Here is a 27,880-nt window from a genome sequence, read left to right as displayed (position 1 = left end):
ACAACTCTCTCTATTTTTTTTTTTTTTTTGCAAACAAATGATACAAATTAATAACATAAGATATAAGAACTAATAAGAACATAAATAATGTTTTAGTTTTTCAATATTGAGTGCGCAAAATTATTATTTGGAGTTTGTATCGGCTTATTGTAAAATTTTGCGAATGAATTCTATTACGTGACCACGTTAGTGAAAGTGAGTGAAAGGCAGAGTGTTGTATAATAACATTTCTTTTTATCTTGTGCATGTTATTGGAAGAATAGAAATCAAGATGAAATTTTAGAATAGAGGAAATATTTGAATTCGATTAAGAATAAAGAAAATTGAAGATGTTTTACTTTACATGGCTAAATTTTTTAGTAAATCGAATTTTCAATTTCGGTGGCTATCGAAAGTTTCTTTTGGTTTTGTCGTCAATTTATTATCTAATGATTAATGACTTAATATAATTAAGTTAACACTTTTTGAAGAATACTTGAAATGACACTTAATATAATTGATCGTAATTTAAAGAAATCTTTTTATTTAAAATACTGTTTATTTAAAAGGTACAAAAATTTTGCGTATGTAAAACTTATCTAAAAGAATTGCGAATATATTATTTGATGTTATATAAAGTTGATATAAAGTTTTTCTTTTTTAGCAATATTGATATAAAGTTTTTCTTTTTTAGCAATATTGATATTCATTTATTCACTAAGTACAATATACTATATCTCTTTCATTGTAATTGAAAATTTCTAATAATAAGACTAAAAATATTAAAAACTTTTATCCATAGTGTTTTATTATAATATTTGAAATGCTAAACCTTTACACACCAATGTACATACATTCCACATTTTCGATTATGCAAGCAAGAATCGTTAAAGATATCACGAAAAAAAAGATATTTTAGTTTTTATTCGCGATCGGACGACATATTTCTTATCTTTTGTAGGTAGATAACATTGGAAGGATGTTTTACGTAATATACAGTGTTTTTTAAATTGAAACATTTAAATATCTCGAAAACAACGCATTTTTGAAAAGAAAGTTTGAAACAAAAGTTGTTTGGTTTTGGGGAGCAAACATAACAGCATTATTTATTTCTGATTCGGTGGCTTTTTCAAAGTTATTTCAAGATCAACTTTATTTTTTCAAATGAAACTCCCTTTTTGTATTGTATATTCTTATAACCTTTCTTGAGACCTTTTCAAAACATTATAATAAAGTCATTAAATATTTTTCGAGTTATTTTATATCTTAATCTGACATATCTTGATATAAAAAATAAACTATCTCGTAAAATATTTAGTTTTCGATAATCTTACCGTAAGACTTTTATGTACGGAATAATGAGACAAATCAATTGGTGTAAAAGAAAACAAATAATTGTTAAAAAAAGATGGATTGTAAATAAGTACATACTTTTTCTTAAAAACAATTATTTTCTTTATACCAATACACAACTTTTGTTTCAAATTTTCTTTTCAAAAATGCGTTGTTTTCAAGATATTTAGGTATCTCAAAAAACTCATCCTGTATATATATATATATATACGCATTAGATTTATAATGTTAACTTTATAAATTTAAGCCTAAAAAAGTTTGAATTTTCTGATATCTAGATATATGAACATGTATTTCATATTTATATCGGTATCACGCATACAAAGGCAGAATTGTTTTTAACACATTTTATGTGTATAGAAGAAACAACGTTAAATTATTGTCGTCAAAACAAATATTTTAACTGATGTTTTAAAAGTCCAATGGTTTCGGAGAATAATTCCTTCTTCGTTCGATATAGCTCCTATTCGCCGAAAGAAAATATGCTTAGTCTTCATTCTTCAATTGATGATATGAGAAACGAAAGCACATATAAAGTCTGCTTAAGAACACTTAATAAATGGTTAAAGGTTAAAAGGTTATTACATAGAATAAACAAACGTGCGTGGATCAAAATAATCAAAATTATAAATCTTTTGAAGTGCTCGAAATACTGTGTGATAATATAATATATTTCTTTTGATTCATTCGTAATTGTTTGATTGTTTCATATTAAGCGTGCAGACTCAGCTATTTTAAATTTATTTCTTTATTTGTTTAATATGTACGTGTGAATTTTGACTCTGAAATTCTTTGTTAATCTATAGAATACGAGTAGATATGCGAAAAAAAAAAAAATTATTATGGCTTCAATGTTGTTTAATCGATTCGTATTTTTTCGCATTAAAATGAACAAATCTCTGACAAGGATTTAGATATGCAATCTTTCACGAAAAACTTGTTTTTCTCGTTCTGCTGTGTTAAAAGAAAAGGATCTGCGATTAATGGCGAAAAAACCCATTGAATATTTCGATAGATACTATAATATTATTTGGCATTCGTCGTGTCTTATCCATCGTCATAGCCTTTTGCTACCATTTGTTATAAAGTATATACAATGACATTGTACAATGATCTTATACAATATGTATATATGTATTAGTGACGTGAAAGAAGCGCGCATAAAAGAAGTTACATGCACATTATATGATAATTGTATGCAAACAAAAAATCTGCATTTTATTCTGATGGAATTACACATCAATGTACAATAAGATGTAATTGTAATTGATATATTTTATGTATATAACTAATTGTCTGTCTTGTGTCGCGTTCATCTGTCCGCTACACGGGATGCGTATAACGAAAAGACGGATTCTCTCGATGCGTAAACTGCTCATGGTATCAGTAATATTTTCACTTCGATGATTAATTATTTCATATTCATAATCATTATAATTCGCGAGTGTTTAACTTAAAATCGTATAGTACCTACGTATTAGGAAATGACCCAATTGCAAAAGATGTGAATACCTAGTACAATCATTGATTGAAAAATAACTGTGAGTTTGTCTACTAAAATAGATTTAATTTTATTCAGCACTCATGTCAAAAGTTATAAATATTAACAAAACTATTTCATAATGCAGGATTCTCTCGTGTGTATAGAGCTCGTATGTATAAGCATTTTTATCCGTTTCTCATCTCAATATATACAATGTTTTTTTTTTGTCTCTTCTCAATTATAATCGATATTTTTTGTTTTTAAACAAAGTAAAATTTTTCCCATCATTTATGTAGAAATATAGGATACAAATCTCTTAGAATTGGACAAGAAAGAATTCTTATAAGGCAATGCGTAGGTATCTAACTTCTTAGTTTATTCTGTTTTAATGTTAGAACTATTTGTTTAACTTAAAGAATTGTTAAAAATAATTATATATAAATATAAAATTATTGAAAATCATACACGGAAATCTCAAATAGCTTGAGTTTCTACGAAATAAAATGTCAGCTTCATGTACGTTTCATATTCTAACAAAAAAAAAAAAAAATCAATTTTTTATATCTTAATAATTAAAAAAAAAAAAACCGAAAATAAGAAGAAAAAATTTTATAAAATTAAACTTTTACAGTAGTATATCTTCCTCCGATATTATAAATGATTATTTTTTTGAAAACCTTTTGAAAGTTATTCAAGATTATGAACACATGTCAAGGTCAAGGTTATTGAAGGACGAGGGATGATACATGAAAATTTACTTTATTTATAATAAATAGCTTATACATATATTATTCGCGGTTTATATATTATCTCAAAATTCACATTTCAATATGTTAAATTATGAAAAAGATGTTCCCCTTCCCTCCAGGTACTAGCCAGAGAGAGACAGACTTAGTATACTTGTATTAATAACACTGTCAAAACAATTTATTAAAGATATTAATTGTTTTTAATATTAATTGAAATTAAAATATAAATTAAATTAACTTAATATTAATTGAAGTTTTATGTCACGCCATTAATCACATGATTAATTATCCGCTTTAATTGTACATTTTTTACAGCGGATCACAGAAAAAACATGTAATATGATTCTTTTTCTGTGCTATATTTGCAAGTAAGACTTATACGTTTGAACGCATACACGTATGTATGTGAGATGAATTAAAGGGTGAGAGAGGGAATGAGATATAAAACATATCATAAAAAAAGAGTAAAATCATACGATATCTCGCGATATCGAGCGGGAATATGGCAGTATTACTTATTATCGCGGTCACATTGAAAGTTCACAGTTAACTGCCGCGAGTGACGGTAAGAATAGCGACGTCCACGTGATATCAAACGTTTTCGCAGGTAGAAAAATATTCATTTATCGCAAAAATTTTAATACAAAAAATAACCGAAAGAGCTATTTATTCGAAAGTTCTATGCAATTTTAATTTCGAAATTTTTTTTTTTTTTTTTAAGATTAATACATAGAATGCATCGGTTTATAATAAAGAACATGTACATGCTTTCGTACATCAAACGTTTTCGCAGGTAGAAAAATATTCATTTATCGCAAAAATTTTAATACAAAAAATAACCGAAAGAGCTATTTATTCGAAAGTTCTATGCAATTTTAATTTCGAAATTTTTTTTTTTTTTTTAAGATTAATACATAGAATGCATCGGTTTATAATAAAGAACATGTACATGCTTTCGTACATGAGATTCCACTATCTCTCAATCTATATTATAATTCTTAAGCGATAAATTGTGTGTATTTATCGCTTGGTACGTGTTGATCACGTGATATAATCAATTATACAAGTACGAGCGAAAGAGATAATATAATTTAAATATTTTTTAGATCACTATTTCTAATATTCATAACATTAAAGCCTACATTATCTAAAAAAATATATTAAAGACATAATTTTAATAATAATCTTTATCATTATTTTTCGTAGAAACGAATTTTTATGAACAAATTATCTTTTATATCCTCATATTATCTAACAATTTATTGTTCGAATTATCCTACACATAATGTCCGAATAATAATAATAATATTACAAATCTATTTATTTTGATCTGTTGACAGGAATTGTAAAAGAAAATGGCAGCAAAAGCAATTCGCGAAGCGACTGGGAAAGATTTAATTAATCGTAAGCTTTCTTCTGGAATAAAAGTAGCGAAATGTAGATTCGTACCTATTACGGGAGATACAAATTGGATCGATATCGCCAACGAATATCCGTGGCTCAAGACGGAAAAATTAGTCGTAAAACCGGATCAATTAATCAAGCGTCGAGGAAAACTCGGATTAATCAAAGTGAACGCAGATTTACCTACTGTACAAAAATGGGTTGAGCAACGCATGAATAAGGAGCAACGCGTCGGCAAGGCGACTGGAAAGTTAAAAACATTCATAATCGAACCATTTGTACCGCACAAACCGGTAAGTTTTTTTTGTATTTTTATGTAAATTGAAGTTTGTAAAAAATATGATAATACATTAAATAGAGAGAGAAAGAATAACAAATTTAATATATAACATCTTGATGTTGCTATGCCAATCAAAAATAATATCGCGATTGCTATACATATATAATATTTTTAATAATGAAACGTGGTAATAAACGAATTAAATTTTACGGTATATATATATAATTTTTTATTCCCTCATGTGTTGGTGTCAATTTTATGATATCATTACTTTCGTAGAAAAAACAATTTAATCAATAAAATGTATATAAAACATTTTTTGTGCAATAATTTTTTTTGGAAAGGTGATTTTTTAATGATTTGTCTAAACACGATTGTCTAAAGACGATACGCGCGTCTCAAATATATTAAAAATGGATGCCATTTTATACATTATTTTTGATATTTGTGAAGCATTTAGTATATTATACATATTTACGTTACAGGAAGAGGAAGTTTATATCTGTATTTATTCTCATCGCAAAGCTGACACGATACTATTTCATCATCAAGGAGGTGTCGATATTGGAGATGTCGATGCTAAAGCTTTGAAATTAGACATACCAGTTGGCAGCGAGTTGCCCGATCGATCTACATTGATTAATAAACTTCTGATTAACGTGACGGACGATAAAAAAGTGTAATGACGCCTATAATCAGTCATTGTAAATGATTATAAACTGGTTATATTTTTGTTTGTTTATATACTTTTTTTTTATATTACAGGATGATTGCTGAATTCATAGAATCTCTTTATAAGCTTTATGTTAATTTATATTTCACATACATGGAGATCAATCCGTTGGTGGTAACGGATTCCGCGATCTATATACTTGATCTCGCAGCCAAGCTAGACACTACGGCAGATTTCATATGTAAACCGGATTGGGGTGAAATCGATTATCCACCGCCATTTGGAAGAGATGCTTATCCGGAAGAAGCCTACATAGCTGATTTGGATGCCAAATCGGGCGCCAGTTTAAAATTGACAATTCTGAATCCAAACGGCCGCATATGGACAATGGTTGCTGGTGGTGGTCGGTAGATGTTCATATATAATAATTCGCGTTCGCTTTTTTATGGCTTATTTATACGTAAAATACTATTTTATAATTGATTCTTATAGGTGCGTCTGTAATATATTCGGACACAATTTGCGATTTGGGTGCAGCGGATGAATTGGCCAATTACGGCGAATATTCTGGTGCCCCTAGCGAACAACAAACTTACGAATACGCAAAAACCATCCTGAGTTTGATGACGAAGACAAAGCGTCAAGATGGAAAAGTGCTCATTATAGGAGGTGGAATTGCTAACTTCACAAATGTAGCTGCAACATTTAAAGGCATTGTTAAGGCTCTCCAGGAATATCAGCCTAAACTGGTAGAGCATGATATAAGAATTTTTGTAAGAAGAGCCGGACCTAATTATCAAGAGGGCTTAAGGTGAAAGAGAGAAACTTCTTGTATAATCAATAAAAGAAGTAAAATATTTTTATAAAAATATTATTCCTGATAGGATAATACGGGAAGTTGGTAGACGGTTAGGGATTCCCGTTCATGTATTCGGTCCCGAGACGCATATGACAGCTATATGTGCTATGGCATTAGGAAGGAAACCGATTCCTGATCCAGAAGCTCAAGAATTCTCAACTGCAAACTTTCTTTTGCCTTCCGGACAGGATGTCGGACCACCATCTACACCGCCCAAGAACAAATTACCATTAGAAGAGCAACCTAAACTAAAACCTACCGATGTAGTAGATTCGAACGACGGTGACAGACAACTTTTCAGCAATAAAACTAGATCTATCATTTGGGGTATGCAGACGAGGGCTGTACAGAGTATGTTGGATTTTGATTTTGTTTGTCGAAGATGCGAGCCATCTGTCGCTGCTATCGTTTATCCGTTCACTGGTGATCACAAGCAAAAATTTTACTGGGGCCATAAGGAGGTGAGTTTTAATTAAGGAAAAAAAGAGCCAAAAACAAAGAACATATTAAAAAAAAATTATTATAAGAATAATTATATATATAAAATATATTGATGATTATATTGTTTTTACCTTCTTTAAATAGGTCCTTATCCCTGTCTATAAACAAATGAAAGATGCTATGGCTAAGCATACGGATGCGGATGTAATGGTCACATTTGCCTCTCTAAGATCTGCCTATGAAAGCACCATGGAAACATTGCAATTTCCGCAAATCAGAACAATCGCGATAATCGCGGAAGGTATACCTGAAAATATGACTAGAAAAATGATCTTAGCGGCGCAACGAAGAAACGTAACTATAATCGGACCGGCGACTGTGGGAGGTGTGAAACCGGGATGTTTTAAGATCGGTAATACCGGCGGAATGATGGACAATATTCTGCATAGCAAATTATATAGACCTGGCAGGTAATATACCGTAGACTATTTTTATATGAGAGTTGATTGGTTAACAATGATGATGACTCACGAGAAATGTTATTTTCAGCGTCGCTTATGTTTCTCGTTCCGGTGGCATGTCAAACGAATTAAATAACATTATCTCAAAGGCTTCTAACGGTGTACTGGAGGGTGTCGCTATCGGTGGAGATCGATATCCGGGAACTACCTTTATGGATCACATAATGCGTTATCAAAATAATCCAGACGTGGAGCTGATCATACTGCTCGGAGAAGTCGGCGGTATCGAGGAATATGAAGTATGCGAAGCATTGAAAAGCGGTAGGATCAGGAAGCCATTGGTGGCTTGGTGCATCGGTACCTGTGCCAGTATGTTCAATTCCGAAGTGCAGTTTGGCCATGCTGGCTCGATCGCGCATTCCAATCTTGAAACAGCTTCCGCGAAAAATGCAGCGCTGAAGGCCGCCGGTGCGTACGTCCCGGATAGCTTCGATACTCTCGGCGATCTCATACAAAGCGTTTACGAAAAACTGGTGAAAGACGGCACAGTGGTGCCGAAACCCGAAGTTCCACCGCCGACAGTACCAATGGATTATAATTGGGCCAGGGCAAGTTCTATCTTTATCTATATTGATCTATTATATTATCTACTTTCGTTATCAAGAAATAGAAAGTCATGATATAAAATTTTTATAAAACTGATTCGTGCGTATTAAGGAAATGTCAGGCCAACTGTTCTTCTTCTTTTTTTTCTTTTTGATAAAATTGAGTAAACGAAGCATTCTCTCTCGTATCAAATTATTTCTTTGATAAATGATACAATATTATTTCTATACTTTAATGTTGTCATAAAATTTAATTAAAACTTTGTTATAGCAAATTGAGCTTGGTTTTTGTACATGTAACTGTCATTTTTTTAACATAATTGAGGATTAAATCATGTATAATATTTATGTATGTGTCATATAAACAGGAACTTGGTTTAATACGTAAACCTGCGTCATTTATGACGTCTATTTGCGACGAACGTGGACAGGAATTATTGTATGCCGGTATGCCTGTAACTGAGGTGCTGAAGCAAAACGTGGGTATTGGCGGCGTCGTGTCACTTTTGTGGTTTCAGCGTTGCTTACCCCCAACCTACTGTAAATTTCTCGAAATGTCTTTGATGCTGACAGCTGATCACGGTCCGGCTGTTTCCGGGGCTCACAATACCATCGTTTGCGCACGCGCTGGAAAAGATTTGGTCAGCTCTCTCGTTTCTGGACTTTTAACAATTGTAAGTAGAGAGTACGGATACTTAACAAAGGGGATGTACGTTTCTTCGAAAGACACTCGGATTCTAAAAAGATATTAATTTGCAGGGTGATCGTTTCGGTGGTGCCTTAGACGGCGCGGCTCATATGTTTTCCGAGGCATACGATGCCGGTCTACATCCGCAAGAATTTGTAAATAACACGCGTAAAAAGGGCAAGCTAATTATGGGTATTGGTCATCGTGTCAAATCGATTAACAATCCTGATATGCGCGTTAAGCTTATCAAAGAATTTGTGTTGGAGAATTTTCCGGCGAAACCTTTGGTCGAATATGCCTTGGAGGTTGAGAAAATAACGACCAGTAAGAAGCCTAATTTAATTCTTAATGTAGATGGAATTATTGCCAGCGCCTTCGTCGATATGCTACGGAACAGTGGTAGTTTTACAAGAGAAGAGGCGCAAGAATATATTGAAATAGGTGCCATAAATAGTCTTTTCATCCTTGGTCGAAGTATAGGATTTATCGGTACGGTTATATATGTATATGTATATTTATATTAGTTATTATGTATATTTATAGCTATATTAATATGCATTATGCGCTTTATTACATAAATAGATAATGTAAGCATCATTAATTTCTAACAAACAAGTTTTTCTTTTAGGTCATTATATGGACCAGAAGAGATTAAAGCAAGGCCTTTATCGCCATCCGTGGGATGATATTTCTTACGTACTACCTGAACAATATAATTGAAAGCTATGAAACGCGTGCGCAATATATAGCGCTTAATATCTCATTGTTAATCGCTTAGTTCGAAAACCGTCTTAAATATAAATGAGTTGAGATATAGAAGAACATCAATTATCGATCTATCGTCGCATTCGATTAATCGATCAATTGTCAATTGAGATCAATATACACGAAATTAGATTGCACTTGCACGTCACACAGTGTACTGAAAAACACTATATATCGTTATTTTTTAAAAATGAAATTTGTTCTCAATTTAAGTTATTCCTTTATATAAATTTTTATATTAATATATCTTATATTAGTTGTTTGTTAATTTCAATCTTTTTATTAATTATAATTAAAATTTTGTAACTGATTAATTGCTCATAACTAAAAAATTATAAGTCAGATCTACATGGCGAGAAAACATTAAACGAGATGATATGTATAATTTCAGCCTTATAATTCAATGTAGACACAAATTATCATATTCCAATATCACATTCCATTATGTGCATTTTTGTGTAAATAGTTTCAAAACTGTGAAATTGGTTTAATAATTTATTTAAAAACTCCTTAGTTAACACGATATCAAAATTTCCGTTAGATAAGAATTTTTATTAAAAAATTACTGATCTTTGTCTCTCTCATGTATACAATTCTAATATGAATTATAAAGAAGATAGTAAATATATATTTATGAATGTGTGCTGTGCTCAAATTTTTATTCAATATATTTTTTTATCTTTAGAGAGCCGCAGAGATGTTATAATAATATCTTTGTGATTATAAAATACAAATGTTTTTAATTTTATACAGAATTCAGTATCTGCAAATATTTGATTTGCTGTTGAATCCAAAGTCAAAATTATAAAATCTCAAATTAAATCTGTACTAAATCGTGAAATATAGTAACGTTTCAAAATTGTTATCATATTTTACGGCAAGTTACCTATTATGCGTATACATTATTTCTTATTGTTAGTGCGGAATCGTGATTTAAGAAATAAAACCTGCAGCTCTTTAAAAATCAAGGTCCCTTGTTTTTTTCTCACTAATAATACCGTATTAAATATTAACAAAGATGAAGAAATTGTGCAAATTTTATTCTTGCTCTATATTATATATATTTTCCACGATATATTTTTCTATTATCTTTACATTTATATATGTATTATTTTCTATCTTTATTAATAATTGTATCTTGTTGAGTTAATTTTTGAGCGATTCGTTACATATATCGAGACTGCTTAAAAAATTTTATATCGAGCTACTGTCCTATCTCTCAGAAACATTATCTTCACGATAATAACGCTGATTAGAATTTAACTTCTATCCCAACACTATTCCGATCTTGGAACTAAGCCCCCCTTTCCACAATTTTTGAGTTTCTTTAGAAAATATACGAAACCATAATTCATCATTGATCTTGTCGAAACTTTTTGAAACTTTTATATAACGTCAAAAATGCGTTGCATCTTGCAAACTTTATTCCTTCTATTCGTGGAACCGTCGTTCAACGTATCTACTGAAAACCAGAGGTATTTATATATATGGATCTGATATAAAAGACATGTCGCGTAAAGTTTATATTAATTACCGTTATTTTATATTAGATAAATTATGTGATGCGAATGTATATCTAAGGGTAATTTAAAATTGATTCCGACCGATATTGTTTTCTGTTTTTACTTGACATTTGATGAGTAACACATACAAGGACAGAACAATATATACCAGGCATCAATAATTATTTTCCAATTGTGATTTAGACAATTCTGAGCATAAAATCTAGAGATTTATTTATTATCCAATTCTTTCTCTCTCTCTCTCTCTTTCTCTTTTTCTTTCTTTCTCTCTCTAGACCGTGTGGACTGTAAAACATTCTAATTGTTTTTTAATGTTTTCTTTGTCGTTTAGCTCTTAATATTTAATACTTTAATGGACAAATACGAGAAATATTAGATGCATATAATTATAATCTATTTTCTTTGTTCTAATTCAATTTATGATTGGCAAAGCAATGAATAATTATGCGCGTACGAATTTCTGTCTATCGCATTATTAAAATATAGATATATTAATATACGGAAAAGCGGCCACGTCACTTCTAATTCGACAAGATAGAATTATGCAAGACTCTATGATTGAACCAGCTATATGTCAGCCTGTCGTACGAAATAATTTATCCTGTATGCTTGTACACTATAATGTACTAACTTATATATACTTAATGAAATCGTCATCATTATCGTTGTTACAAAACAGAAGCAAGCATAATATCAAATAAATATTTGATATATATTCAAATCATTTCCATCGAGAATTCTAAAAAATATTTTGTTGTATGAGAACGGAAGTGCTTTTAAATGAGCTTTTGAATGAGCTTCTCTTTTCTATTAAAAAGAAAATTGGAAGAAAAAATATGTTACTCTTGCATATCATTTAATATATATTATCATATAAATGTTACTGGCAATTTAATAGAACTTTATACTGTGTGTTATTACTAACGAAAATTTTATTATTTGATATTTATAATTTGAAAAACCTTTGGAGAGTATCTCTTCTTTTCTCTGCAAAGATATCTTGCCATTTTTTACTTATTTTTTATATAAACACAGTGACTTCAAATATTATAAATTACGTCATTGTAATCAAATAAGTAAGAAATATAGATTTGTATTATTTGGATAAAACTACTATGTTATTCTAAATAGTTATATGTCATGAGACATCAGTTTCTCGTTAAATTCCAATTAAATCGACGTACGTTTCTATACATTCAGTCAAGCGCAGTAAAGTGGGTTAGATGGCTTTATATAAGCATATAATTTCTTGAAGCAGAACCGATAACAGGTAACTGTTAAATATTCATGGTAAGTCGATCGGTCTTATGTTGCTAGCGGACTTTATGCTAAAGTGATACCTTGAAAATGACACTTATCTATATATGCCCTTGTAATAATTAATATGTATTTTCATAATTTAATTATGTTAGAAAGCGCAGCTTAGAAATTTACTTCCCTAAAGATTTACCCCACTAAGAAATAGGAGATCGAAAAAAATATTCTATTAGATGTCTATTAGACATCTATAGACATCTAATATACGTTTTTTTAAATCTGTATTTCCCATTAGGAATCAATTTTATTATTAAAAAATGCGATAATGATTTAAAATCGCATCTTATATAATAAGTGAATTTGGCTTTTATTGATATCGCAAATATTGTGATTTTGTTGATGAAAAAAATGTATGTGCGTATAAAATGCAAAAACTATGATCTTGCATAAATTTTATCTTGCTTCTTACATTTACATCTTTAGAATCTCTGTATATATACGACATTACATAAAATTGTTTAATAAAGTAATTTTTATGAACGTACAGAAAAAATATATATCCTTCTCTCTCTCTCTCTCTCTCTCTCTCTCCCTTTTGATCTGACAAGAAAACGAAAAGAGAAAGAGAACGACTTTTTATACTCCGCGAAAATATGTTTTCTTATTAATTTTTTTATTATTCATAGATGTATATCATTGTTAAAATTAAAACATCCATTTATAATCGCACTCAAATATTTTATTTAATTCATTTGCTCAATCAATTCTCCATCAATTTTAATAGCTACATCATTTAATGTTTTTCCTAATTCTGCACGTTCCCAGCCATAAATTTTCTTATCAGCGTTTATCTTTAATTTTTACTTGCTACCGAATTACATGGATATTCTTTATATATCATCAAATTATACAGGGTGTCCCAGTGTTGACGACGATAACTGGGGCTCGATTCTTGAATTCATTCGCAAGAGAAACGTATGCGCACATTCTGCTCTTACAGAAAAATTGCAAGTTGATTGGCTATTGCATGGCTTTTAGCCAATCAACTTGTAGATTTCTCATAAGAATGGAATTTGCGCATACGTTTCTCTTGCGAATGAATTCAAGAATTGGGCCCCAGGCGCGCGCCTAAAGATCGGCGCTGATTGGCCAGACTTTACTCAATAATAACCCCTTTATTAAGCGTTATAAAAAAGAATGATTCAGGACTTTTCGACTCAGTTTGATCCAATCTACTTCCACCTTTCGTTTAGTCACTTACTTGTCGGACACCCTGTATATACGTATATCATTAATTATTCATCATGATATTATATTATATATTTTACATTTTTAAAGATATGTCTAATAACATTATTGATATAGATTACAAATAAAAATAAATCCTAAAAGATTAGTTGATCTTTATATTAAATATTGTGATTTATAAATAAATGAGAGTATTGCGAATAACCACTAGAAGATCAGTTAAATATAAAAGTATAAAAATTAAATAATATATTATCTTATTAAAGAGAAGCAGGTGTATCAACTTACCAGATAACACATGTCTGTAAAAGATGTCTAAAAATATGATTTAAAAACGTCTCTTAACGTCCTTTAGACATCATTAAGATGTCTTTTGGCTTTTTTGAGCTGTGTCTAGGTTAGCACTTATCCATTAACAAAATGTCTTTAAATTATAAAAGTTTCATATCGAGACAGATCTATTATCTACATGTATTGATACTATCTATTATCTATGGAAAGTAAATAATGGATATCATACAGCATATAGTATTTTATACGTCAGTCTTCGATCGGGGAGTCGAATATCTGTTGCCCATAAGCATAAGTGTTCTGAGAAATATTAATAGTTCTTATTGGTTTTTTTTTACTACATTATCTTGATGCGTTGAATTTGCATTAATTAAATTCTATGTAGAATGGAAATATATATAAGAATTGAAATTATTGAAATTATAAGATAAAACGTATTAATAATCAAACGTTAAATCTTCACGTTGATATTGTGCTTATCACGATCGACATGAATATTGAACTTTTAAGTACTGGCACGGAATGTATGAAATATCTTATAAATTATTCAATTTCCGACGACCTTAATACTTATGCGCAGGATAATGAAATGATTTATTTTATATAAAAGGATTATTGATTTCATCAAAAGAGAGAAAAAGAAAATACAATTGCGCTTTGCTCGGCATGGCTGCCGATATTGAATTGTAGCAAAATGAATGTGATGCAAAATATTTTCATTTATCATTTCTTTCCTTTTGATAAAAAAAAAAAAAAACTATAATTTAGTTTTAATTCCTAAAATTACACCATTTAATGTAATCACATATACACAATGCAATGTGTGTAGTAGTATATTATTCAGCTAGATTTAGATGTAGAGAAATCAATAAAAAGATACGACATAAATTTTAAGTGGTAATTCAATTTAGAATTTACTGCGAGTTTCTACGAACAACTTTTTTCTTCTTTTACATTAGTATTAAAATCGTAATTATCGTATGTATGTGTGCACGTGTGTGAAAGAGATATTGAAAAATCTATATAATGTAATAAAATATGTATTAAAATAAGACGGTTATAAAAGACAATTCATAAAGTTAGCAAAGAATTACAGCTTCTGACATCGCGCTGTAATTTTTTATCAATTGACAAATTTTTATAGAAAGACCACCTTTGTCGATAATACCTTATGACAATTCGAGCTAGAACATTCGAGAGTTAATTCTCGGATATAGAGAAAGCACAGAGATAGAGGTACACATATAGAATTTAGACGTTCCTAAACTTGTTTTATATTGCGAATGCCTTTTCTTGTTATGTTTCTCATATATTCCTCCTTCGATCGATTGTAAAACGAGATCATAAATTTCGTATTAGCCTTATGCGTTAAATGCCTGACACGTACTTGTTCCTGTGCAATACCCTGACGAGGTATCACTGCAGCTGTCGCTATTCTGACAGATCCCACGAAAATATATATAAGTGCGCATATTAGCAATTTTATTATAAAAGGGTGACTATTCTGCGAACTCTTACATGTATTGCATCAGAAGGCAATCCATTTCTATTCAACGCTTTCCAACGAAGCAAATTATCATAAGCTATTTTACTTGTTATTAAAAATGATACGTTTTGCGTTGTAAATTAATTCATGTTGATTGGATCTATATAAAGCTATGAGAAACGATAAGTACGTAGGAAACGAACGAGAATTCAAAGAGGAAGCGTAAAAGTATGAACAAATAATAAAAACGTTGCTTTCTTTTTTAGAGTGATGAGTTCCTTCTCTTATCGTACAAAATTATCTAACATTACGTTGTAACGACGAAATTTAAGCAAATGATATTTGAACGCATTATTATCCGCGTTCCTCGCCTGGTCACTTGCTCATCGAACCCCCGGTTCGAGAACAGTCACGCCGGCGGGGAACTTGACATTGAACCCTCCACATTACGCCCCATCACGCGTACATACATGTGGCTTAACTCACATGTATTCACACGTCCATTATTCCGGCTATATGCAAAGTACATGCACGAGGGTATAAAAGAATCGGGCGCTTGCGCCGTATCCATGACGACAAGTGGTTCTTACTACTCGAGCACGACCTCTATTCGTTCCTGACAAATCATTATAGCATTATCGTGCGCGTTGTATAAGAAAGCTAAGGGCGTAAAAACTCGCTTGCACAAAAGCATCGTGACTCATAGTCGTTTGTGTTGTCGCGCGCGACGCAAAGCCGGTGGTCCTTTCGGGTGAACGGGAAGCTGGTGTGTGTTCTCCAATCCTTCGAGTGGAGTCGGATCCCTTGACTCAAAGGGAAACGTGTGAAATTTATCTTCGTTGATGAGAGGTCGATCGTTGAACCCGAAAGTTTTCGGCACTTCATTTATATCGGTCTCGATGTAATAATCGCATTCACATTTTTAAGGTAATTCGATCGAAAGTGATCTTGCAATTTTGCGCGTTCCCGTGTTCTTGCTAAACTGCTGTTCGATATCTATTCGCGGTATTGTGCCCTTGGAATGTATGCAATAAAAGATTTCACACTCCACAGTCTAATTTTATATAGAGGAGGATCCGTGTATTTTATAAAAATCGAAGGTTTCCGCGAAATGTATGTAAAGAGACGCTTCGACGCAAAGCCCGTTAACATTGCAATCAAGAGTCTGTATGTTGTTATAGGAAAAAGTTGGATGGTTGCGTTTCACTGTCATTTAGAAGTCGAAAATATAATCGTGTATAGCTTTACATAGTATTTGACAATTTCATACTGATACAACAGATTATTTTACGACGAAAGATTGTAGAATATATACGTGTATATTTAATATGAAAAAAGTTACATGATAAAAATGTGGCGATTAAATATATTGTTAAATAATTTGCGTACTTGTTAGAAACTTTTGTAGTGATTAGACACATTTTTAGCTTTGCCAATATGTTAGTAACGAGACAAGTAAAGATTTTTCCATGAAAAAACTTGTTAACGTTATTCAAAAAGAATACGTATAATTTATTTTATTTTTTACTACAAATGTTATAAGCAAAACTTATTTTAATTCAAGAGGAAGAAAACACAATTCTTTCATTTTTTTTCTCTCACGTGTTTTTTTTACGCTTCTTTCTCTTTTTAAAAAACGATTTCAAGAAGTTTAATACATAATCACTTGATTTTGTTCTAAAGTTTTTAATTATTGATAATCTATTAGTTTACAATGTGATTTAACAAAGATTTTTCTATAATTTCATAAATATATCAATTTGTTCACTAAGATGACATTTTTTTATCTTTATCTTTTTTTTTTTGACACGATTAACAACAGTTATCAAAATGTCAATCTACTGCTTCAATTTGAACTTTCCCAAAGATAAATATACTATATGCATAAATGGAAAAATATTAATATACGAATAATCTGTTATACAGGGTGTCCCCAATTTAAATGTCAAAACTTTAGGAGCGTGTAGGGGACCGATAAACTAAGACAAAAAGTCCTTTAGAGATTTGCTCGTTTTTGCTTCGTTTTGAAGATAATCGCAAAAAATGAAACAAATAATTTTCACCAAAAAACTTAAAACAATACTAAAATTATTAGATTTATCAAAAAGTATTACAAAATAAAAATTGTAGAATATGGAATTAAGAAAAGAGAGTGAGTTAAAATCCTCCTGAGGTAAAATTAGATTAGAAACAAAATTTCGCGTTGTCGCGTATTTATCTACAATCCTCTAATTTTACCTCAGGAGGATTTTAACTCGCTCTCTCTTCTTAATTCCATGTTCTCCAATTGTTATTTTATAATACTTTTTGATAAATCTAATAATTTTATTGTTGTTTTAAGTTTTTTGGTGAAAATTATTTGTTTCATTTTTTGCGATTTTCTTCAAAACGAAGCAAAATCGAGCAAATCTCTAGAGGACTTTTTGTCTTAGTTTATCGGTCCCCTACACGCTATTGGGGACACTCTGTATATTTGAAAACAAATATTCAAAAGTTAAAGTTTTTCACAAATCATACATATATTGTAAAATTGACGACATGTGGTTTTCAGGGTGCTCGCAATTTCCTCGTTCTTATCCAAGTGTCGCGCATGATATAAGATGACATTTGAAATGAAGGTGATTGTAATGATTTGTTGCGGATTCCTCGGGTAAATTTTCGAAAGTCCGATGTGGACAGTGATTTTACTTGGTTTTATTCTCAAATGCTTATTAAGGAAGTTACGTCGAATAGATTCGACGCGAATCAACACGTGGCAGGTGCATACGCCTCCGTCATTAGGACGTCGCTTTGTAGCGAAGAAAATTAAATTCCACGGATAAAATCGGATCGAACCTGGACAATTAAACTAGTGTACATTTGTCGAGGCAATTTTCGATTACGAAAAATCGATTAAAAAAACTGTCGAGTGATAAAACGCGGAATAATTGTCACTAATGTGAAAGTCTCGTGAGGTCACAAGCTGCGTATGATTCTTCAGAACTTCACGCGTGTTGAAGCAGGGATGAATTCATCTGCCAGAAGCATGTGAATGTAAATGGCCGTGGAAGGATTGTGGCAGTCCTCGAACGACTTACTATGGGCATCTGCCTTGACACTGGTTAGTATACGAATAACTAATTATTACTGTATGCAAGTTAGCGAGCTTCGTTTCACAATGAGCTTCTCTAGTCGAATAATCCGAGATATTTCGATCTTTTAACGCACGAAATAATATAACAAAAGTTCAACTTTGATTTAATAATTACGCGAACCTCAGTTTAATAAGCATTTTAAAAATATTAAATGTATCTTTGTTTGAGGAAAGGAGGCTTTAATTAATTTATTATTCTGTATTAGAAGTAATAAAGTAAAGTTACATCAAAATATTACTTATTTTATGTTACGCATAAATAAATTATATAATAAAAATAAGTATAATAAATTATAATTTATAAGTTATAAATTAGCAATTATAATATTTTTGATATTTTAATCTTACTATTTTTATACATAAAATAATGAGAAAGGTCGATTTATATAAGAAAGAAAAATATTTGTTTAAAAACGGATCTGGTTTCGTTTAAAAACATGTGATCGTAAAATTTTGTAAACTTTTACTTTTTTTTCCATCTGGAACAAAAGCTTGCCGTTAAGAGATTATTTTCCTCCAAAATCAAATAACTTTCTCTATTCTAAGAACTCTGATTTTTCATAATATCTACAAAAAAACTTGAATGCAAGACACGCAAATATATATGTATAACATTTACGATTAACGCGAATATATTATCACGATCGATATTGCAGAAGTGACATTGTCGTAGAAAGTCTTTCCTCGCCATCGCAATAAACTTATCAGGAAATACGCACGCAATTCAATTCAGAGTATATATCTGCTGTATAATTTATATAATTAATGTTTATATAATTAATGAATAAATAGAAATAGAATAATAGTATGATTTCTTATAATACATACTAAATGATCAGTAACACGCAAAATTAAAAATTCCACATTTTTACACATCATTTGAATTTGTAATTAATGTTATATGCAGTAAAATCTAATTTGAAAATTACTATATTAATATATAATTAATTAAGTATAGAGAGAGAATAGTATGTATTTTCACAATATAGCCAATATAATATTTTTTTTGTTATATTCTTCGACCTGTTTAATTTCTAATAGTAAAATCATATTTGATTGATAATAAATAATTATTACTTTTTAAATAATCTTTTTTATTTCACGAAAATGTATTTGTCTTTAATAATCAATGAATAAATATTTCTTTGTCGGAAGAAAGATTCAATGCTAGCGTTAAAAAAACTTGGCATACTTGGCATCTTTGATATTTTTTATCATCATTATTTTCTTTATTAGATATTTCTTTATTTTCTATACTAGGTATAAAATGAAATTATTCCATGAGTTCCATATGTTTTTCGATTAATCATTATATGCACTTTCATTTGATTTTTTACTGTACCTTTTTTATTTTCAAATATTGTCGACAAAAATCTATCTATTAAAATACATTTATCTGTCTATTTATGCGTTCTAATGTCTTTTTAAAATGACAGAACAAAAGGAGTGCTAAATATTTTTATTTGTGGAAAGCAATTCTTTTCTTACATATATGCATATTTTGTAAACAATTCCCATATCTATAAAAATCAATCAACATTTTGAATTTTGTTTAAATAGAAGCATATCCGAGTTCGATCTCTCTATACGATTTCCTTACATTATACTCTCATCTGAATATGATGATTTTTAATGTTTTCTTTGCTATAGATAAAAACAAATCTGAATTTGTATATACGATAATACTTAAGATTGTAAATATTTGACTTATAAATCGAAGTGATTAAATTGATGTCATATACGTCACGTAATGAATAATGCATCCAAGTGCAACAATACATATTTTATATTATGACGTTCACTTTTATCTTCGGCTTTGTCACGCAACGTAATCAACAGAATGCGAATCGAATGTATAGACTAAAGTTATGTTATTGATATAGCAGCCGCTTCATACACAATGATAAGCGGAAAGCAAATGCATAATAAATATTGCGAAGTAATATCAAGCGCATCGTTACATAATGTAATATATCAGCTTTATAATCGTAGAATGCTAATTAGACTTTTTTTGTAAATTGTTCAATGGAGCTTGAAATTGCCATCATTTTTTTTTATTTATACATATGTCGTAATTATTGGAGGCAGGCTTAACATTAATTGAAACTGCAATCGAAGTTTTTCTAACTCTAGTCAATAAAAATGTCTATTAAAATTTTTTGTTGATCAAAATGAGAAAAAGATGTGATACGCTAATATCTTTCAGCAATAATTTTAAATAAAATTAATAAAATTAAATAAAATTATTAAAATAAATTTTAATAAAAAGAGGCTTTGTCGAATTTTTCTTCTAAAATAAATAAATTGTCTTGAATGACACGCGGAAATCTCTATATTAAAAATGTATCGTATATCTTTGCGGTGCGTGTAAATGTAGTACTTTTTATCAAGTAAGAAATTAACATATTTCAGATCAGCAACATGGATCGCAGGTGTTCGAGGAAGGCGATGCTCGGGCTACAGGAAGATGGCGAGGCGAGGCTGGTCTTTTGGCAACTCCACCAGATGGACATTTCCCGAAGCAAAATGTTGGTCCAGTTAAATTCGAGATACCAAAAGTTCCTGTTATATTTGTCCTTGGTTTGTATCAATCACTTTGCTTTTTCTATGCACAATCGGGAATATAGTTATCTATATCTTAAATTGTTTCCGTGAATCTGTGTTTTTATGCGAGATCAGATGGCTTGAAAGAATTTGATATCGTTGAATATTTAGAGTTAAGTACTATTTACAAAATGATTTTTTTTGCAATATTCTATGTTCTATGATTATCTCGTATAGGCGGTCCTGGTAGTGGGAAGGTGACATATTGCGACAATTTGATACAAGAGAAAAAGGGAATAACGCATATCAACATGATGGATCTTCTTCAACAATATGCATTAGGGAATGGTTTGTAATTTTCCTTTATATATAGTCGTATATTATAACCGTAAATATTGAAATTATTATACATATATAAATGAATATGTGTGCGTGTGCAGTATAAATTATATATCGCATGATTTTTAAGAGCACATAAATTAAATTTAATCGTCTTAATCTTTTGATTCGAATAACGACATCATATTTTGTAAATACTTTCTAAGAGAGAAATGTTTATATATTCGTATGCAATATAGCATATTTTAACTATTTATATTGTAGATATGCAAGATTTTGGACAACTTAGTAGTAAGACTGTCACAGAAGTACTCATGCTCGAGATGAAAATGTCCCCAGGAGCCAAAGTCTTTCTTGTAAGCGGATATCCGCGAAATATGCGTGACGTAGTGGAATATGCCGAAAAAGTGAGTGTCTCATTTTTTATGGATAGGTATTCTTATTAATTAAAAAAAAAATAAAAATTAAAGTGTTATATTTTCCCTTAATTTAAATTACGCACAATATTAAAAAAAAAAATAATAGATATAGCAATTTAAAGATCAATACACATGTAATATTATTTGTAGATAAAAATCGTCAATGGCGTCATTCTTGTATCGTGGAGACAAGAAGTATTGGAGAGGCAAATTGATTTCGGTGCTCAACTCGGTCACGTCATCATCGGATTGGCTAGAATGGAGTTGTATAATTTTTACAGGAATGTCATGCCGGTCGCGGAATATTTTGATCAAAGTGGAATGTTACTTGAGGTAAAAAAAAAAAGAAAATTTGCTATTGATACACTCCAAATTCTTTTGATGTTATTACGGCGATAATAATAATTCGCAAGCTTTAATTTATGAATTATGCTCAAAAATTTGTGTATATTTATCACATTTATATAAAGGAAAATATATATAAAAACTTTTTTATATATAGGTGAACGGAGAGCGTAATCCGAGTGAGGTCTATGTCAGTTTTCGGGATGCCGTTCTTAGAATTCTCGGCATGTCAAGCGGCGAGAATCGTGATCAAGATATACCTCAATCTCTAGAAACCGAGGTAAGCGTACGTTAAAATTTTACAATGTCCTTTGACGGATTCTGTCGATTAACGGCCTGACATTTCGCTGCTTCATCGTTCTTAGGTCGAAGTGGAAAGGAGAAAAGAATCGATTACGAGTCCACCGCTACCGAAGCAACAAGTCATAGCATCTATGATGACGCCGTCCCCAGTATCCACAAATGCGCCATTGAAAACAGCTAATAAACCAAGAAAAGGATTACCAGCATTTATCTGGGTGATAGGTAAAAGTCTGATGCAAATTATAAAATGGCAAAACCATAAGAATCAAGGCATCGTTAACCATGTTTTTTTTAATAATAAAAATTTAATAAAACCGAGGCTCAAATGATACGAATCAATTAATTGATTAAGTAATCAACAAATTGATTCGTATGTTTTTTCTTTTTTTTTTCTTTGCTACTCTATTAACCATGAAGCTCATTAGTGACTTATCCTACACATGACGCATGTAAAATATCATATGTTAGGTGGACCTGGAAGTAATAAGGCGGCTCTTTGCACCCAAGCCGTTTGCAATATGCCAGGCTGGCTACACATAAGTATCGGGGAATTGTTAAGAACAATGGCATCGTCGAATATGATTGTGAACGACGCCATCGTTTCGGGTGAAATGGTACCGCATGACATCGTGATGCAACTTGTGGAGCAACAGATTCTTCTCAATCGAGACACGGATGGTATTGTCATGGATGGATATCCGAGAGACTTAAATCAAGTGCAAGAATTCGAAAGCAAGGTAAAATCATTCGCGTCATTTCACAGCTTGGAACAACAAATCATAATTATTGCTTAGCATTGATAAATCATATGATTAATAGTTTGGGCAAGAACCTCCGCTAGTACTACTCGATTGCTCCAAGCTGCAACTCGGGAGAGGAAGACTGGACGACAGTGTTTCGGCATTTAGGAAAAGATTGGAACTCTTTCGCGAGGTATCTCTTCCCATGCTGAAAACACTGGACAACGACAATCGTTTAATAATTGTACGTATAAATGATTTTAATGAAATTAAAATGTTATTTTGTAACGATTGATGTAAAACGGCCTTGTGTAAATTCCTGCGGAAAGATATTTTCATGATCTCATTAGGGAGAATTTTATTTATCTCCATTATAGCTGAAAAAATTATTGATTATGTTAGAGATTAATAAGACTAAATTCAATTTTTTATACAAAATACGATGTGATTATTATTTTTTGGATAGGTGGATGGAGATACGGATGTACCTAGCGTGCAGCAGGATTTTGCCGCTGCGTTGTATCAGCTGATGCATCGAGCACGTCGCAAGGAGGAAGAGAACAATCTCCGTGATACAGATATGCCGACAATCGAAGGACACCCAAACGGAACACACGCCGTGACCGATCAAACTGAACGTGCCACATCTAACAATGTTATCAAGCGGATGGTCAACGGCGTGTCTAATCACATTGGAAACGGGATCAACGCGACGAAAAAGATAAATGGAATTACCGCTCAAGGTATAATTATTTAATATAAATATATATATAGGGTTTCCCAGACCTATTGCACCACCTAATAGCAGATTCATTTGGAGATGATTTTTCCTCAGCAAAAATGTATCAATAATAAATAATAATCATTAATATATATATGCGTGCATCACATCTTGTATTAGCGCTAACATATCCTCATATTTATTTTCTTTTGTTTATAGGAGTAGGTGCCATCTCTAACGGCATATTGAACAATATGAAGCATATTCATCAGAACGGTCACATTTATCAAAACGGCACTGTAAACGGAACGGTGCATATGCTGCAGAATGGCGCAGCGCATCTAGCCAACGGCATTGGCAACAATAAAGTTGCGCCGGCGGTCAACAACTATTTGCCAAAGGATCCAATCAAGAAAATGTACAACGAAGTCGAAGGTTATCAGCAGAACCTTCACATGTAAGCGTGATATGCCAGCCTACGCGAGATCTTTTTTTTTTTTTTTAAATATCATTGAAGACTTTTTTCACTTGTTAATGTTGTACGAAAGAGCCTCAGATTTGGGACTTTCGATTCTATCGACAACTTTGTTGATAGTTAATACGCTCGCGCGCCGCGTCTTTTAACGACAAGTGTATTGATAATATGGTGCCTTAGAATAAATACCTACTACTTAAATAGTTTGATTAATAGATACGTACATTTGCTAAATATAAAAAGCCAAATAATTAGGAATGTGTATTTTAACAGGATGACATTTCTCAAGGATCGATTTCGAAATAATGAAAATGCGAAATACGCGTAATTTGTCTACTTCTAAGCAAGAATTTACAGGACAATGCGTACCGGCAGGCATAGATGTATATTTGTTGGAAATTACTGGCTATTGGAAGATAGAATTTGTATTGAACAACCAATTTGAACTCACAACAACTATGTACCTGAACTGCTATTTCACTTTTAGTCAATATTTTATTGAAGAGAATTTTAATAAAAGAGAGAGAATCCAAATCAGTTTTGCACTACTTAAGGTATTATAATGTAAAACTGATATAAAATATATGGCAAATAAAAAAAAATATATTTCAAGCGCACGTTATATCGCAGAAACATCTAAGTGTTGCCGGCTCGCATTGATCTATATGTATGTATGTATGTATGTTTGTATATGTATATACATGTATGTATGTATGCTTAGAAGTCTAGGTACATATTATGACCTAGGTACATATCATGATCTAGACTTAAAAGTCTAGGTACACTGTAAGGTAAATATTTTGTTAACGTTGTTATAATTTATAATTTAATTATAAGACTTATGCTATATATAGTATGTATTAAGAAACATTTTTAAGCTTTAATCGAATGTTATGAAGATTACATTGATACGCCGCGCCGCCAAATTTTTCAATTCTTACCTCACGATATCTCGATGACTGTTCGCTAGATAAAATGATGAAGGACTTTTTGACTCGATTTAGTCACAGAAGTACGCTGTTGCAATAATATCCTGACTTTTATTTACAGTGTAAATAAAAGTAAATTATTTATTTTATCAAAAATCGCTTGTAACTCAGATATCTTCATATATTAAATACACATACCTCATTTGTATTAACATTACAGCACGTGCCTTAAAATAGAAAAAAATCAGATAACGTATATTTTTTTTAATAAAAAGGGGTTCCTCTTTTTTCTTAAATATATACATACAGTGAAAAATACATTCATAGTTTTCAAACTATGAATTAAAAAATTTGTTAATGTCTCATCAAATATTTTAAAAATATTAATCAGTAATACCTCTATTATGATTTAATTATATTTAACGTGTGTGTATGTGTGTGTGCGTGTGTGCGTGTGTGTGTGCGTGTGTGTGTTGTGTGTGTGTGATAGAAATAAAAATTACATATATATTACACATAAAAATAACAAATAATATTTTATAAATTTTACCAATATATCAGTTTTATATTATTATATCAGTATAATATTTTTGAGATACACACACACACACACACATATAGTAGTTACATTAATTGCCAAATATAATTAAATTAGATAAAATATTTGAGCACCCCCTTAAGCGACAAAACAGCTGCTTAAAGGCTTAAACACGATCTGTATTTATGCATCAGAATATCTTACTGTTAGATCTTATATGATAAGATATACGAGAATGCAAATTATTTTATTCTATTCGTTATATTTTAAATAATAGCGTATTATTTACTTTGCAATGTCACACATATTACAGGCGATTTAATTTATATGATTCAATTTATAAAATACAATTTATATACTTATGTAATATATATTGTTTTTGTCAAGTATAAAGGAAGTTAATTTTTAGAACTCTGTTATCCAAAAACTGAATGTGAAAGTTTCCATATAACTCGTAGATATTCTTTGTTGACGAAAAAAATATCTTTTAAACGCATTTTGCTAGTTATAATATATATTTCAGTAAAGTTAAGTATAAAATTTAGTAAGTTAGAAAAAGAATTTTTTTATAAAAGCGAAGTAAGTTATTTTAACTTTTTTTTACAAATTCAAAACGTGACTTAGATCGTTTATATATTTGACAACAAAAATATATATCGAATAATATTTGTCAGAAAAATACTATATATGATATTATATATAACGTTGTGATTAATATGATATTGTAATGATAAAGCCGTATATAATGATTGTGTGTGTAAACATCATTTAAGGGACGCGCAAGAAGAAGATGTACCTGATGAAAGTATCGAGATAATCGACTAAACACAATGTTGTGGTATAATTCAATCCGCGGGCGGATTTGTGCGACTCGTTAGTCATTAATTGAAACAATTTATAATGATATTTTTATCATCGCTAATAGAGAGAGAGATTGTTACATTCGTACACCCACACACACATACATACACACACACAAACATATACGTATATATATATATATACCGTGTAATAGATTCTCATTTCGAGAATCAATTCTCGAAATGAGAATCCCTTCGGTATCGTTTTGCATTTAAATGCTATGTTTATATATCAAATCAATTTGATATTTGATCATATAAACATAGCATTTAAATGCAAAACGATACCGATACATATATATATTAGAAAGAAAATGAAAACTTCATAAATCAATCTTTTTCGAAGGAAAAATTCAAATTTGTAGAATAAATTTATTTATTTTATATTTGTTTAAATCGGCAATTTTTTTAAGCATTGAAGGAATAACATCGAGATTTATATATACAAAGAAATTAATGTTAATTAAACATATTAATTTTCTCAGAAATATATTTAACATACTGTATAAATATGTGGTTATAAGAGAATGAGAGAATTAAATTAATCAAAATCTCTCTAAAGACTTATAAATACAATTATATTCAAGGTAATAAGTTAAAGTAAAATTATAAAAAAATTTGCATTAAAATTTTATTTTATTAAGTACGTAGCATATAGTTTTTCTTATTTTATCACACACAAATAAGGTATTTTCTTATATATATAAATTCAGAAAGCAAAAAATTTCTAGATTTTATACAAATATGCCAGATTATATATATCATTATATCTAATGTTATATAACAAAGAGCTTTTAAAATTATTTTATTGTTTAATCGAAGCACTAAAATTGTGAAGTTAAGTTTTAGTATATAGCACTATAGGTAACAAAAAAGAATTTATTTATTGAATACTCTGAATAAGTCAATCTCAAAATGTGATAAAATGTTTATACTCCTCTTTTGCTAATTAATGTAAATGATTATCTGACTTTTAGATTTTTAAATCA

At 30.4% G+C, this 27,880-nt stretch overlaps 2 protein-coding genes across 5 annotated transcripts in view; both read left to right on the top strand.

The window, feature by feature from the left end:
- Window positions 1–10,391, top strand: part of LOC115240037 (ATP-citrate synthase) — a 12,487-nt gene extending 2,096 nt beyond the window's left edge. The window contains exons 1-11 of one of the 2 annotated variants that reach the window (XM_029814987.1): window positions 4,118–4,171; window positions 4,905–5,261; window positions 5,734–5,927; window positions 6,014–6,324; window positions 6,414–6,732; window positions 6,806–7,241; window positions 7,366–7,691; window positions 7,771–8,290; window positions 8,656–8,961; window positions 9,047–9,464; window positions 9,604–10,391. In XM_029814987.1, coding sequence (XP_029670847.1) covers window positions 4,920–5,261; window positions 5,734–5,927; window positions 6,014–6,324; window positions 6,414–6,732; window positions 6,806–7,241; window positions 7,366–7,691; window positions 7,771–8,290; window positions 8,656–8,961; window positions 9,047–9,464; window positions 9,604–9,695 — 3,264 coding nt within the window. In that variant the 5' untranslated portion in view covers window positions 4,118–4,171; window positions 4,905–4,919 and the 3' untranslated portion in view covers window positions 9,696–10,391. Of the gene's footprint in view, window positions 1–4,117; window positions 4,172–4,904; window positions 5,262–5,733; window positions 5,928–6,013; window positions 6,325–6,413; window positions 6,733–6,805; window positions 7,242–7,365; window positions 7,692–7,770; window positions 8,291–8,655; window positions 8,962–9,046; window positions 9,465–9,603 lie in introns of those variants that run through there. The other variant, XM_029814986.1, reaches the window with a different exon arrangement.
- Window positions 10,392–15,720: 5,329 nt separating this feature from the next.
- Window positions 15,721–24,591, top strand: LOC115239937 (adenylate kinase isoenzyme 5). Of its 3 annotated transcripts, none has more exons than XM_029814808.1 (12): window positions 15,721–16,472; window positions 18,097–18,645; window positions 21,091–21,258; window positions 21,460–21,570; window positions 21,826–21,968; window positions 22,131–22,313; window positions 22,483–22,605; window positions 22,691–22,850; window positions 23,097–23,365; window positions 23,448–23,612; window positions 23,835–24,111; window positions 24,309–24,591. In XM_029814808.1, the coding sequence occupies exons 2-12, from the start codon at window positions 18,624–18,626 to the stop codon at window positions 24,548–24,550; spliced, it is 1,863 nt and encodes a 620-aa protein (XP_029670668.1). In that variant the 5' UTR covers window positions 15,721–16,472; window positions 18,097–18,623; the 3' UTR covers window positions 24,551–24,591. The 3 variants fall into 3 exon arrangements, with proteins under 3 accessions (XP_029670668.1, XP_029670670.1, XP_029670669.1); XM_029814810.1 differs by having other exon boundaries at window positions 18,279–18,645; window positions 24,309–24,550; XM_029814809.1 differs by having other exon boundaries at window positions 18,262–18,645; window positions 24,309–24,550.
- The last annotated feature ends 3,289 nt before the right edge of the window (window positions 24,592–27,880 follow it).

This window comes from Formica exsecta, unplaced genomic scaffold, assembly GCF_003651465.1.
Source record: "Formica exsecta isolate Colony F162 unplaced genomic scaffold, ASM365146v1 scaffold4, whole genome shotgun sequence".
NCBI lineage: Eukaryota > Metazoa > Arthropoda > Insecta > Hymenoptera > Formicidae > Formica > Formica exsecta.
Note: the sequence above shows the minus strand (reverse complement) of the source record. Positions and strands in the feature narration are given on the sequence as shown.

What these genes read in the sequence shown, in the direction of transcription:
- LOC115239937 (XM_029814808.1), top strand. Translation starts at nt 18,624, where the DNA reads ATGGGCATCTGCCTTGACACTG. An exon ending in AAAGTGGAATGTTACTTGAG is followed by an intron (nt 22,314 to 22,482) that starts GTAAAAAAAAAA and finishes TTTTATATATAG; the next exon opens with GTGAACGGAGAGCGTAATCC. An exon ending in AGCATTTATCTGGGTGATAG is followed by an intron (nt 22,851 to 23,096) that starts GTAAAAGTCTGA and finishes ATCATATGTTAG; the next exon opens with GTGGACCTGGAAGTAATAAG.